We start from the raw sequence: 13,792 nt of genomic DNA, 5'->3' as shown, positions 1-13,792 counted from the left end.
TTAGCCCAAAGTTACATAATGGGCTATATTTGCTTTCTCCATCATGGAGAAATAAACCCTGGATTTCAGGAATGTAAAACTTTAAATTAAGTTTGATTAGATGTTATTTTTCAGCTTTTAGTCTGAAAAGCAATATGTATAAGTTATAACACCTCTTCAAAAATATTAATACATTTGAGAAATATTTAGTGACTCTTTTTCAATTATATACCTTCAAGTTTCTATGTAAATATTTTACAATACTTTGTTATAAAAATGCTTACATTAAAAATCCTTTACAGGAATTACAAAACCCACCACCTTTAAATACTACTTTTAACAAGTGATCAAGACTTGAAATTGTGAAAGTATTTTATATGAATTCCCACACTAATAATAATTTCCATTTCAGTAGAATAATGAGCATACAAAAACCTGAAACAATGTTGTTTCTTAATTAGTTTGGTTTTATTAAGTATCAGTGTACTAGCAATGGATTCATGATGGGGAAACCAAAGTTTAATAATGAAGATGAATATGGTTGATAAAACATTGTATTTACAAGGTTCAAACGTTTTGGAGTAACTTATTCCATCTTCAGCAAAATCTGAAAATTGTTTTACAAAGATGATTATTACTAAAATTATAATATAATAACATAATCATTAGTTTACTTAGTTATTAAGAAAAGTGGTAAATTGAAGGATAAAACAACTCTCTTCCCTAATAAAAAAACTTCTACCCTCAAATTCAGCTTAAAATAATATACAGACCTAACCTCCGTATTAAACACTTATTTCAGTACAAAAATCAAGTACGTTCATGGTTCGTGTACAAATATACGTGCAGTAACTGTAAGGTCACATACATTGGCAAAACAAAATGCCACTTAAAAAACTAGTCTGTGAACATTTTGAAGTATCTAACAGAACCAACCATCCACTACTTAAACCCAGCCACATCCTGAAACCACAGGTCACAATATTTCATTTAATAATTTCTCTCTCTTTCATCACCTCAGACCTTGACTCCTACATTAAAAAAGTCTACTCATAGTTAAAGACCACCTGACCCTTAACAACTCACAAAGCTCTTTAGATCTAATATTGTTCTAAATTTTCACATTTAATTCAGCTGTTCTGTATGGACGTTTCATCTGTCCATTTACCGTTTTCCTTAATAACTAAGTAAACTAATGATTATGTTATTATATTATAATTTTAGTAATAATCATCTTTGTAACACAATTTTCAGATTTCACTTAAGATGGAATAAGTTATTCCAAAGCATTTGAACCTTGTAAATAAAATGTTTAATGTTTTATCAACCATCTTCATTATTAAACATCAGTGTACTATACTAGTATAACTCCATATTTTTGTTATGTATAAAACTAAGGATTGTAAGTAATGCATTATAAGAAAAATAATACCAATCAATAAAAGTTTAAGATAAGGTGAAAATGTGTCACAGCTTAAAACTATCAGGTTTTTCTTCCACTGTCCACTCACTGTACAACATATATATTTAGGCCATTTAAAAAGAGAGTAAAATTGCAATAAAATGTCAGTACAAATTTATTTATTACAACATTTTTAAAACAGTCACATGAATATTTATTATTCTTATACATTTACAAACTAAAATTTAGGATTTTTTAAGATGATGAAATGACAATATGTGTAATTACATTAAAATTATGCTTGTATGATATCTATATACAAATAAAAAATATGTGTTTAAAAAATGTTTTTCTGTAGAAAAAACCATGTCAACTACCACATTTGTGACAGAGAAACTAACCAATTAGTAATTATCCATGGTATTATTTGACAGTTTTCTTTGTATTTCAAATACCACTAAAATAATATTTTTATAGATTGGTTTTTCAAACACTGCATTGTTTATAAAAAAGAAGGTATACATTTTCCTGCACTTCTCTTCTGTCCAGTTCCATCGACATGTTTTTCACTTCTGTCACAACCTCATCATCAAATCTGAACCAAACAGGTTTGCCAGTTGTGTCATGTTCTTGTGCATAAGCTACATAGTGCCCATATGCTGTAGAATGTGCTCCTAAGTGCAAGACCAATCCATATAGTTCATATTCCTGAGACTTATGGGTTTTAATTGATGTATCAAGAATGGAATTAGAACCATTTACTACAGGAACAAACATATTGAATAGTGGCACTTCCACAGGGTAAGATAATTTGCAAGGCACTCCTTTAGCTGTATCATATTGGAACCTTAATAACTGGATGTTAAGGCACGGAGGTGAACGACACAGTAGTGTTCTTTTCAGCCACTGAGTGGACTGGAGTTTGAAACACTGATTAGTTGGTGGTGCTGGCAAAATTGGACTCTGGAGAAGGCTGCTTAATGGTGATGCGGTTGGGTATGGTGTTGAAGAACATGCCCTTGAAGCAAATCTAATGGGGAAAGTTACTGGTGTGGAAGTTTTAGCCTTAAAAGCTCTCTGTATGAATGGTGGGGTAAATCCAAACCCACAAGGTGTTAAAGGGCTTGAATGTTTATAACTGTGAGTAAGCTGAGGTGTTTCTTTTGAATTTATTTCACAAGTACATCTCAGATCTTTAGACTCCACTAATTCCTCAACTTGAGTAAAAGCCTCAAGAAGTTCTGGCAGGGTTAAGCTCTGACTACCATTCTTGAATTTGAGTGAAAGAGGCAAAGCCAGGATGTTGTATACTTGGCTGGTAAAGGATGTCTTATAGCACTTCAGACATTGATGAAATTCTGCTGCTTGTCCAACAAACTGGCTGTCAATTGGTGATGAGTTCTGTCTTTTATAGATTAGCCAATCTAGGTCAGTTTTTTGGCCAATTTCTCTTAAATCTTTATTGGTAAAATGAGTGATGACACCTGAAAAACATAATTGTTTCCACACTTTTTCTTGAAAGCTAGGAGAGCAGGTAAGTGAATGTCCATTTTTCATTTCTTTTAGACTTGGTCTCACAGAGCTAATTTTGGAAGGAAGATGGAGATATTGAGCTTTGCTGCTTAGAGTTTGGTGAAGTTTATTGATAAGCCACATCAGAAACTCTACAGCATCTTGTTGCACCTGGTGCTGGCAACTCATTGAAGGGTTTACTAAGGAGGGTGCAAGAGAACTAACAGCTTCACAGAACTGAATTTGAAGTTTTAAGGTAGGAGAATGAATAAGAACAGCAAGCATAAGATCTCTGAAAGACATTAAAAATGTCTGATCACACTCAGGTAAATGTATGGCTGATATAACCTCATCAGTTAAAGAAAACTGTAGATTTGGCCACAGATTTGGAGATCTAAAAAAACACTGAAGAACAGAATTCAAGAAACACAAGTTTTGTCCTCTGTTTTTTAATCCAGGAGGATATGTTCCCTTAAAAGAAGGTTGACTTCTAGAAGGTATTTGGTTGAAATTATTTTTAAATAGATCACATGTCTTAGTCCAAAGATTATGTGCAAAATCCAACACAGGGACAAATTTTGACATCACATCAACATTTTGCAATTGATATTTCTTCTGTGATTCAGAACAAAGAGACAACTCTTCAAAGTTTGTTGGTGATTTATATGAGGTTTCCAGCTGTTGAGTGGTTAATAAAGTAGCCTTCTGCTGGGCTACTTCACATTGAGCTTGACCAAATATTCTCTTTGTATCTGATGAAGCATTATTTTGACTTGGTCTGGCAGTGATCTCAGATGCTGGTTGTTCATCAGGTGACAAGTGTTCTTCCCAAGGACTGGAATGAAAAATATCTGCCCAAAACACAATTGAAGCCCATGTTTTCTTTCCAAAGTCAGAGACTTTTTTCACCATAAAAAACATTACATGTTTAATATCTATTAGTAAACCAGACAAGTAACCTTCCAGTACTGATGATTCAAAGTTTCCAAGTATTCTATCATATATGTATGTAATACCATCTCCAATGATAAAAACACACCAAAACCAAGTAGAAACTATGTATGTGCTAAGTATGCTCAATCCATACCACCACCATATTGAGAAACATCTGAGACTATGAATAACAGCTTCTTTCAGAGTCAGATTGTTCCCAGACAAGTAAGCTCCAAAGGCTAACAACAACATGAGAAATGGTAAAACGTGTCTCCAAACTAAAATCACCACACTAAGAACCAACAGAATTTGGGCTTGAGATCTCCATACATGCTGCTGTTGTTCTGCTGTGCTGTAAATACATCATTAAAAAAATCATTCATAAGTTCTTGGAACAATAAGATACTACAATTATGAAAATTGGTAAATTGTTGTATTATATTATATGAAATACAATCATGTATTTAAAATCTGAAATTACTAATACAGAAGTTAAGCATAAGATAAAGCCAAAAAAATAAAAACATTAAAAATACTAGTACACTTTGTTGTTAATAAGTTGGTTTAATAAAAACTTACATAGTGATTATAAACAAAACTCCATAATCTTTACCAGAGGCATTTTGGGAATTCAAGTTCTATTCAGGAAAGTATGGATATGGTTAGAGATGGGCAATTAACTCTATTAATCAATATAGTCAATTACCTTTGAACAAAGATTATTATTCTCATTTAAAATAAATAATCAATCTAAATTATTATTAAATCGATTAATATCATGAAAATAACCGACTAACTGAAATTAGCATTTCCAAATATTATTCTTTTTTTTAATTATTCACTATTCCTAAATTACAGTCTAGATGATTTTTTTTTTCAGGTAGACAAATCTTCACAACAGGAAATTTAATCAATAATCTGTACATTTATAAATAGGCCAATAAATTTTATGCTATTAAATCTACAGTTTGGTTGCTAAACTACAACTCATAACTTTGATCATTGGTTTGGATTGTTTTGAATTTTACACAAGGGCTATCTGCACTAGCCGTCCCTAATTTAGCAATGAAAGACAAGAGGGAAGGCAGCTAGTCATCACCACCCACTGCCAACTCTTGGGCTATTCTTTTACCATTGAATAGTGAGATTGACTGTCACATTACAATGCCCCATGGCTGAAAGGGCAACCATGTTTGAGACTAAAAGATGTAGATTTCAAAAAAAAAATCAGGATAAATGAGCATGCATATTCATTTGACAAATGTTTTCCACTTTTCTTCAGTTTGCTTGTATTTTTGTTAACAAACATAATAATTTGATCTAAGGAAGAGTTTTTCTTCCTAATTTGTATAAAATCCTTAATTGATAGAAAAAATTAATATTATTTTTGAAATTTGCATAACTGAATTATGGAAAATCCATTATTAAAACCAAAACAACTTTTATGAAGTTTGAATTCTCAGGCCTGTGTAATCAACTAATTGAAAGTTATAATTTTCCTATACTGAAAATATATTTTCAAAGGTACTTACCTTTTCTCACATAACTAGATATTCTTGTTCAGTGCTGCCCTCTATATGGAAAAAAACGTTTTCACGTGCCACATGCCTTGAGCTCCCATGTATCTTACAATCAACTGGTTCAAATGCATCTTGTACATAAATCATCTTGTGAACAACCCTCCATCAATAAGAGTGTGACACTTTCCTAATAGGTGATTCTCTCTATTCAATTCTACCAAATTAGCACCGGTTTTCTGTGGGGAAGAAGGCTGGGAAATGTGAGAGGAGGTAAGTACCTATCAGATACATATTTTCAGTGTAAAAAAATTGTAACTTCCAATACAGTAGTTGGAGGGACCGGTGCAAGGGAAAAACAAAAAGTGTGAGATAAGGCAGTCCAATAACCCATGATTGAGGAGACAGGAGATCCCTGATCACAGAGTCAAGTGAGGAAATCCATAACATGAAGAACCGTAGGTCCAGCTGTTGAAAACCCCTGATCCGAAGACAAACAACAAAAACGTTCCACTTAAGTTGATAAACATACCTAGAGGCAAGGCAAATGGAACAAGCTAAAAAAGAAACTACCCTTTGGGACAAACTGAATCTCCTTGCCAGGGACCAGATAAAAAAACAGGTGTGAAAATGAAGGATAGGAAGAGATGAATGAAAGCCAATGAACAAGGTTGACGTAGAAGGGATGGAGTAAGGTAACGGAGGAGCAGATCAGAGCTGGAGGAGCTGCGGGAACCACAGTTGTGCCAGTCAGTAAGGAGCAATCAGAAGAACTTGACACGGAGTGGCATGGATGATAAAACAATGAGATGAGGAAACCCTGGAGGGAAGAACAGGTAAAGGCTGAAAAGAAGCTGGACAGAAAACAGTAATAGAGGCATGTCTAGGCTCAGAATGCAACAAACAATCCACCAAAAAATAAGGGGTAGTGTGCACAGACTCCACACAGGATTCCAAAGTCTCAGGAATATTAATAAAATCATCCCACTAAAGAAAAAAGAGCCATACGTAAGTCCTGGAGATAAGGAGGCAGTAAATGAACCTGGGACAAGGCTGTGTCCTTCCCCAGGAGATCCCAACAACAGAGAAACCATGTGTGTGTAAGGCTAGAGCCAAAGAAGACAAATATGCCAAGGTGGAGGTATCAGGGAGAGATAATCCCTCAAAAAACTCTTAGGATCTCTGTGGACTGCCTCAGAAAGGGGATGGATAGTAGACAAGTACAGTAGGAGAGTAAGTAAGGTAAGACAAAAGTGGGAAAATTAGGCGTGGGTTAAACGAAAAGGATGATCAGGGTCCACTCCCCACACGGACAAGATTTATTCTAACTGTTGAAAGTCACGAAATGGTCAATCAGCCTGATGGCAGGCCAAGGCAAACTGACCCAAAGTCCACAAGTGTTTAATGGGAAAAAAATATGAAAAACTAGGACAATAAGTTATCTGAAAAGCCATTAACTTTGGAATAGTAACTAAAAAAAATAAATCTTGAAGTTGATTAAATTCAATGAGCACTAAACTTCACATGAGTACTGCCAAACAAGAAGTGATAGTTCGGTAGAGTTGAATAGGAGTAACATGCATCAGGAGATTGTGTCGCACTCTTATTGGTGGAGATTTGTCACACGATTATTGGCATGCGAGATGCATTTGAACCAATTGATTGTAAGGTAGATGGGAGCTCAAGGCTTGTGGCATGCAAACAATTCTTTTGCATATATATGGCAGCACTGAATGAGAATAGCTATTTATGTGAGAAGAGGTAATGTACAGTATCGAAGCAGAAGTTTAAAAAAATAAGTATTAACTAACTAGAATTAGTTTGACTTAGCGCAAAAACACACTGGGCTATCTGATGTGTCAACCACTGGAAACTAAACACCAGGTTTTAGTGATGGAAGAGTGTAAGCTTGCCAATGTCCCACTAGGGGACAACTAATTAGAGACACACCAATTTTGTAGGATAGCAAAGATGATACACACACAACCAACATTTATGCATAATTCTGTCCATTTTATTAGAAATATTTTACAGTCGTAAGTATTATAACACAAACAACGTTAAAGTTATGGCAGTTTAAGAAGGTGATGTTGAGGAACATGATAAATTCATAAAATATGTAAATTAGATTTCCTCTGATAATATTAAATTGTTTATAAATTTAAAGATTAAAAATGAGTTATTTTCTTAGATCATTAACTTTGTTCATCATTAGATGCTCAAGAGCAAGGCTTCCTGTATAATGCAAGGGCCAAAAATCAGTTACATATTTTCCTTTTTTTCTGTTTGATTTGAAAGCTTTAAAGTTCACCATTTACTTCTATCAAACAGTATTTATTAGTTCAACATGGAATATTTTGATGCAAAAATGTAAAAAAAAGGAATAACCCAATGCAACCATCCAGTCTCCTGTAAAGTGACTCAGACATCGTAAATGCAAATTTTTGGCATTTAGTAAATGTCCCTCAAGGCCCTCTGCTATGAATGGTTACATATAATTAAGGCTCCAGCTATACCCCTGGTACTGCTTACATTATCATACTGATATCAAGGTATTATTGTCAGGGAAATGCAGTTTGATTCAGTTCAATTTATGAGCTGATTCAAGATTTGTTCATTTGATAAGCTGAAACACATCTAGGCTGAAGCACTTGGTTACAAAGGGTTACTTAAACAGAAAATTACTAGATATACAATTGTAAAGTTGATTTACTCAGTAAATGTGCTTCTTAAATATGAAATATAGGTTGACAAAAGATTGAAATAAAAATCTTAAAGAAAAAATCACAATGCAAACTAGTTAACAACCTCACAAAAACTTATTAGCTGTATCTGGTAAAAATGAATAAAAAAGTAAACCATCTATAAACATCACAACCCAGCCCTTCTCCCAATAACAGTCAATTGAATTCCTTGCATATTACAGGGTTGACAGTAAAAGGCTCAGACATATCATATTTGTTGCATTAAACCATGTCTTTTCCTTCACAACATTGTTAATAGTGTTATTGATTACATAAGCTTTTTCTTCCTATAGTGTCTATTATTGCACAGCACTGTATAACATAACATTTAGGGACAACAAGGGGCCTATTGGTCCATCATGACTATCCCATCCTCTAAACTAAACTATTATGTATTAAAAAATAATAATCATCTTAAAGCCAGCCTTTATCATTCATATAGTTATTAACCTTTCTCTTAAACTCACTTAAATTTAATGCCCCACTACATCTGAAGGCAACCCATTCCAGAAGCCAACCACCATGTTAGAAAAATAAAACTGTCTTAGATCAAAATGACTCCTACCTTGCCAAAATTTATATTTGTGTCCCCTATTCCTACTATTATTGTCATTAAGTATGTAAAAAGATGATGCATCAACACTATCAATTCCCTCTACAATCTTAAACACCTCAGTCAGATCCCTTCTAACTCTTCTTGTGTAACAGTTCTGTTTAAAGTACCCTAGGATCTTTTGGCATTCTGTTTCTATGGATGTCTATTTGCAAATGTTTTCTGCTCTCTTATTTAGGCATTGGAATATACCATATTTTATCAAGGTTGGATGATAGGACTGGAAGTGTAGGTATATATTTGTGTGGGTGGGTTTTCTATATACAGTTGCAGTGGTTTTTCTCTTATCTGTCGATAAGTAGTTCAAGAAATGGTAGGCTCTTTTTTTTCCTCTATTTCCATGGTGAAGTGGATTCTTTTGTCTATATAATTAAGATGTTCTAAGAAGGTTGGTAAGTTCCCATAACTGTGGGGCCAGATAACGAAGATGTCATCAACATAACTTCTGTAGAAACTTGGTTTTATGTGTGTGGATGAAAGGGCTCTTTTCTCAAAGTCTTCCATGAAAATATCTGCTAGGATTGGTGATCCCATGGCTAGACCAACTGTTTGTTCATAGAATTCCTTGTTATAGTATTGGAAATAATTTAATTGTAGGCAAATAATCCTCAGTTCCATGATGGTGTCTATCTTCATGTCAGTTCTGTGTGGCAGTCATTGTCTGGTGTATTGAAGGGTTTCTGAAGTTGGAACACTGGTAAATAGGTCTGTGACATCAAAACTGACCAGAATATCCTGTGATCTGGTGTGTATGAAATCTTTTGAATTGTGAATGTGATGTTTGGTATTCCCTAGTTGTGGAGATAGGATAGGTACCAAGAAGGTAACTAATTGATGACAAAGTGAGTTTATAGCACTGATGAGGAAATTGTCATTGGTTCTTAAGTTTTTGTCTAGCTTTTCATTGATTAAGTTTTGGTTCTTAAGTTGGTTCAGTGTTCTATTGAGAAGTCTCTATGTCTTTTCTGTAGGGTTATTGGTGATCTTTTTGTATTGGTGTTTGTCTAGTAACTGCTTGATCTTTGAGTCATAATCTTTGATGTCTAAGATGACAATACTGTTTCCTTTGTCTGTTGGTAGAAACTTGATTGTGTTGTCCCATTTTAGATGGTTCAGTACACTGCATTTTTGTTTAGTGATGTTTGATTTTGGTTTCTTGGCATTCCTGAGGATGGTGTAAGTTTGGTGTTGGAATTGCTCAATCACAGGTTTCGGGACGTTTTATGCAGCAGATTCTGAGGTTGCAGTTATTTACACAGTTAGAACTGTGCTAAGTTGTATGGTGAAGCTTAGACCTAGGTTAAGAATCTTGTTTTCTGTATCACTTAGTTTTCTCGAACTGTAATTGTGAACTATGTTTATAGTCCTAGGGTTATCTTTCTGTTGAATTTTGGACTTGTTTCTTCTTGATGCTTTCTAGGTTGGATGTTGTGTTTCAGTTGTCTTAGTTAGGCGGTGCTTCTTATGTCTTATGTTCTTCTATATGTAATCTTAGGAGGTGCCTGCTGGTATTGTCGATAATTTTTTTTATCTTTGTAGTTCTGGCAAAAGTAGTTTCTTTGAGTATCAGAAAGTCTGGGATGATGTTCAAATCTCTGCAGCATAGTAGAAAGGTCAGGTTATTAGAGCAATGTGCAAGCTTAGTAAGGTTCTTGTTGTAGATGTTGATCTTCTTGATAGAAGCTGGTTCATAACAGCTCTTTAGGTATTCTTTGATAAATTGGTTAGGCAGAGTATTATGCAAAATTTCAGTGAAAAACTCAAATGCATAGCAAAGAAATTTAACATAGACATTTGATGGATATCTTACAAGACATTAAGATTCATTCTAGTGAAAAACAAACAGAAACCTACTAATAAGAAACACAAAAACATCATTTATGAAATTCCATGTGCCTGCAACAAAACATACATTGGAGAAATGGGAAGAAGGCTCACCACAAGAATAAATGAACTTAAAGGCAGTACAAGACTCATGAAAACACAAAACTCGGCCATTGCAGTACATACCATGTCAACCGGACACAAAATAAACTGAGAAAAAACTAAAATCATCGACACAGACAAATTTTGGAAGACAAGTAAAATTAAAGAATCCTTTTCCATTAACACAATAAACCTTCACTACACAGAGATTCTGATTAGAGGTGAGTAACCTGTGGCTACCAATCAAGAACAGGGATAAACCAACCAATCATAATATTCCCTCCATAATCCACTAGAATACTATAAAAGCCAACAACACTATATACACACTGCCCTGAAGACGAAAGGCAGAAGACTTTCAAAACATTGTCCTTTATACTATTCAACTAAATATCATCAATTACTAAACAATCTATCAAATATCTTAATCTCTCCTCATATGACAAACCCTCCATCCAAGGCACCATTCTAGTAACCTTCCTCTGAACCCTTTCCAACAATTCAATGTCCCTTCTTAAGGTAAACAGCCCAAGACTGAACACAATACTCCAAATGTGGCCCAACCAGTGACCTATACAATGAAATTATAATCTCTTTAGACTTGTATTCAATATTTGTGTAGATACAACACTGCTTAGGTGGCTTATGAGATTGATCAACCATTACACCAAAACCCCTTTCTTTCATGACACTGTTAAGGTTATTTCCATCCAAATTATTCTTATAATTCAAATTATGATAACCCAAATGTATCATCTCTAATAATATTAAACATCTTTGTTTGTGTACATATTTTTAACTTTTTCATCCCCTCACCTTTTTCAATTTATAAGTTTAGCTGATGAGAGCCCTATCATATTTGTCAGGTGCATTAAGTTCTACCAGTTGGATTTACAGGTCCCCCACCATAAAAAGTTGAATTTTACCAAAGCAGGATGCTTTCATTGATTACACAGGTTTAAAGGGAACTATTAAAGGTACTGAAATTCAATTTTAGTCACTAAAATGGAAAAAGAGAATATCACAATAGTAAAACGATATATCAAATTTCAAATTTTTTGTCATAAGTACAACACAAAATACAAGCAATTCAATATTTCTCAAGCACTAAACAAATATCGGTTAGTTATATATAATAAACAATGACGAGGAATCCACTTGAAGTAAATATATAGTATTGGTAGACGGGTAATAATATGGGTATTAACTTTTATTTAAAATAATAAAAACACAAAACATAACGTTTCTACCTTTTAACATTATCACTTGTTTTTAAATAAATAAATAATGATACTATTAGTAGTAGTATTACTAATAAATGATAATATTTAATAGTAATTATTTTGAATGTATATAATACATATATATATGTGTGTGTGTGTGTGTGTGATGTGAATTTTCGTTTGTAGATTTAACTTTGTAAGTTCGAAATTTTAGAATGATTATCGTACTCCATTAAAGTTTCTAAATCACTTGATAGGTTTTATGTTATTAGATTGGTTACACCAGTCTTCACGTAGTTAACTAGTTTGTTTCAATGTTTTTTAATCGGATAAATCAAAAGAATCGATTCAAACGGAACTAACCGGATTTCCATGATTCACCATACTGTTCATAGGCATACTGATTAAATGAGTTGTTCCGAGAGAAGGAATCGATAACGAACAACACATCTCTAAATTTAATTCCTAAACTACTTAACCTTGTTGTTGAAGAGACAGGGCAACAATAATTTGAAAACGCCTAAGCCTAGCACCGACACTAAAATTAAACAATAATAACATTACCTGATTTTCTTAAGAGCCAACTTCGTCCATACGTCCAATGGGAAAAACAAAGCATATTGCCAAACAGATTCATAAATCAGAAACTTTAAAACTTCGTCTATTCCCATCTTAGAAAAAAGTCACTGCGGTACAAAACTCGTTATAATTTTCAAAATATTACTAACCAACTTTGCAAATCCCCTGTCACTTTATACAATCCAACTTTAATGAAGTGATTTACCTTTAACTCAATTTTACTTACTTTTAGGCTTAAAAGCACTTTCTGTTACCGGGCGATGTCCGCGTTGACTCCTAAGCGCCATCTTTACAGAGACAACACCTTTAAATATAAGACAAATTATTTACTCATGTATTTAGTTTCACGAAACATAGTTTATTCTTTAAACACAACAATGACTTTAATTACTGTCCCAAATTATTAAATTAATAAAATATAGATAAACCATAAAATTAGTGTTTATCCTGAAAGGTAATATAAAATTTGAGATATGTGGGCTTGAACACCCAAATCTGAATACGTGTACTAATAATTATTTTCTCTATATTTCTAATTTTATTTCACATGTGTTTGCTTGTTGTTAAACACAAAGCTACACAATGAGTCGTCTATGCTCTTTCCACCATGGGTATCGAAACCGTGTTTCTATCGTTATAAGTCAGCAGACTGAGGGCACTTCAAATGTGGGACATACATATAGAAGTTAATTCTTATAAACCTCCACCGCGTACTACATTCATATGTATATCTCTCTCACTCTTATTAAGGTCTCTTAACATTTCAAAAATTTCAGTTTGTATCCAAGTTTTGTTTATATATTCTTTATATTTTGTGCTATATTTACTATCATGAAATGTAAATAAATTTGATTTGACCGAAAATGAAGAAGCTACATCAATGTGTTATTGACAAAATTATGAAAAGGCCCAGTGATCTTTTAGTAAAACAGTGGTCAATGGGTATTATTGTAAGCTATATTTTCAATGTTGTAATTTATTTCTTAGCTAGAAGAAGCTGCGGGTTGTTGAAGATGTAATATGACGTTAAGTATAAGTTAGTTTTAGAAATATCTAGAACACGGGTAGATTTTATATATATGCGATATTTTGTAAAACGTAAAGTGTGTTGAGAGTTATCGCGACACTTTGAAGAAGCCAGTTGATTTTGACATGGAATGAAACATAGGCCTAAACAACCTATGACAGTTAAAAATGGTTCATACTTGTGGGAGCATTTAATGGAGGTGTTGCGTCATCGAGATCACGTGACAATTCTCACGCTCTCTTGTTTCTAGAACTATCCCGTATCTTAGCGAATGGTCTAGTATTTACTAGTAGGGTAGGCTGGTATATATAAGAGGGGAAAACGTGACGCGGTAAGG

At 33.6% G+C, this 13,792-nt stretch overlaps 1 protein-coding gene across 3 annotated transcripts; it reads right to left on the bottom strand.

The window, feature by feature from the left end:
• Positions 1-1,284: 1,284 nt before the first annotated feature.
• LOC106464082 (ubiquitin carboxyl-terminal hydrolase 7-like) lies at positions 1,285-12,732 on the bottom strand. Of its 3 annotated transcripts, none has more exons than XM_013924194.2 (2): positions 12,655-12,732; positions 1,285-4,178 (listed from the first exon to the last, which is right to left on the bottom strand). In XM_013924194.2, the coding sequence occupies exon 2, from the start codon at positions 4,076-4,078 to the stop codon at positions 1,868-1,870; it is 2,211 nt and encodes a 736-aa protein (XP_013779648.1). In that variant the 5' UTR covers positions 4,079-4,178; positions 12,655-12,732; the 3' UTR covers positions 1,285-1,867. The 3 variants fall into 3 exon arrangements, with proteins under 3 accessions (XP_013779648.1, XP_022247459.1, XP_022247458.1); XM_022391751.1 differs by having other exon boundaries at positions 12,578-12,655; XM_022391750.1 differs by lacking the exon at positions 12,655-12,732 and adding an exon at positions 12,414-12,644.
• Between the last annotated feature and the right edge of the window lie 1,060 nt (positions 12,733-13,792).

This window comes from Limulus polyphemus, unplaced genomic scaffold (assembly GCF_000517525.1).
Source record: "Limulus polyphemus unplaced genomic scaffold, Limulus_polyphemus-2.1.2 Scaffold1558, whole genome shotgun sequence".
Classification (NCBI taxonomy): Eukaryota; Metazoa; Arthropoda; class Merostomata; order Xiphosura; family Limulidae; genus Limulus; species Limulus polyphemus.
This window is presented reverse-complemented; position numbering and strand designations above follow the sequence as displayed.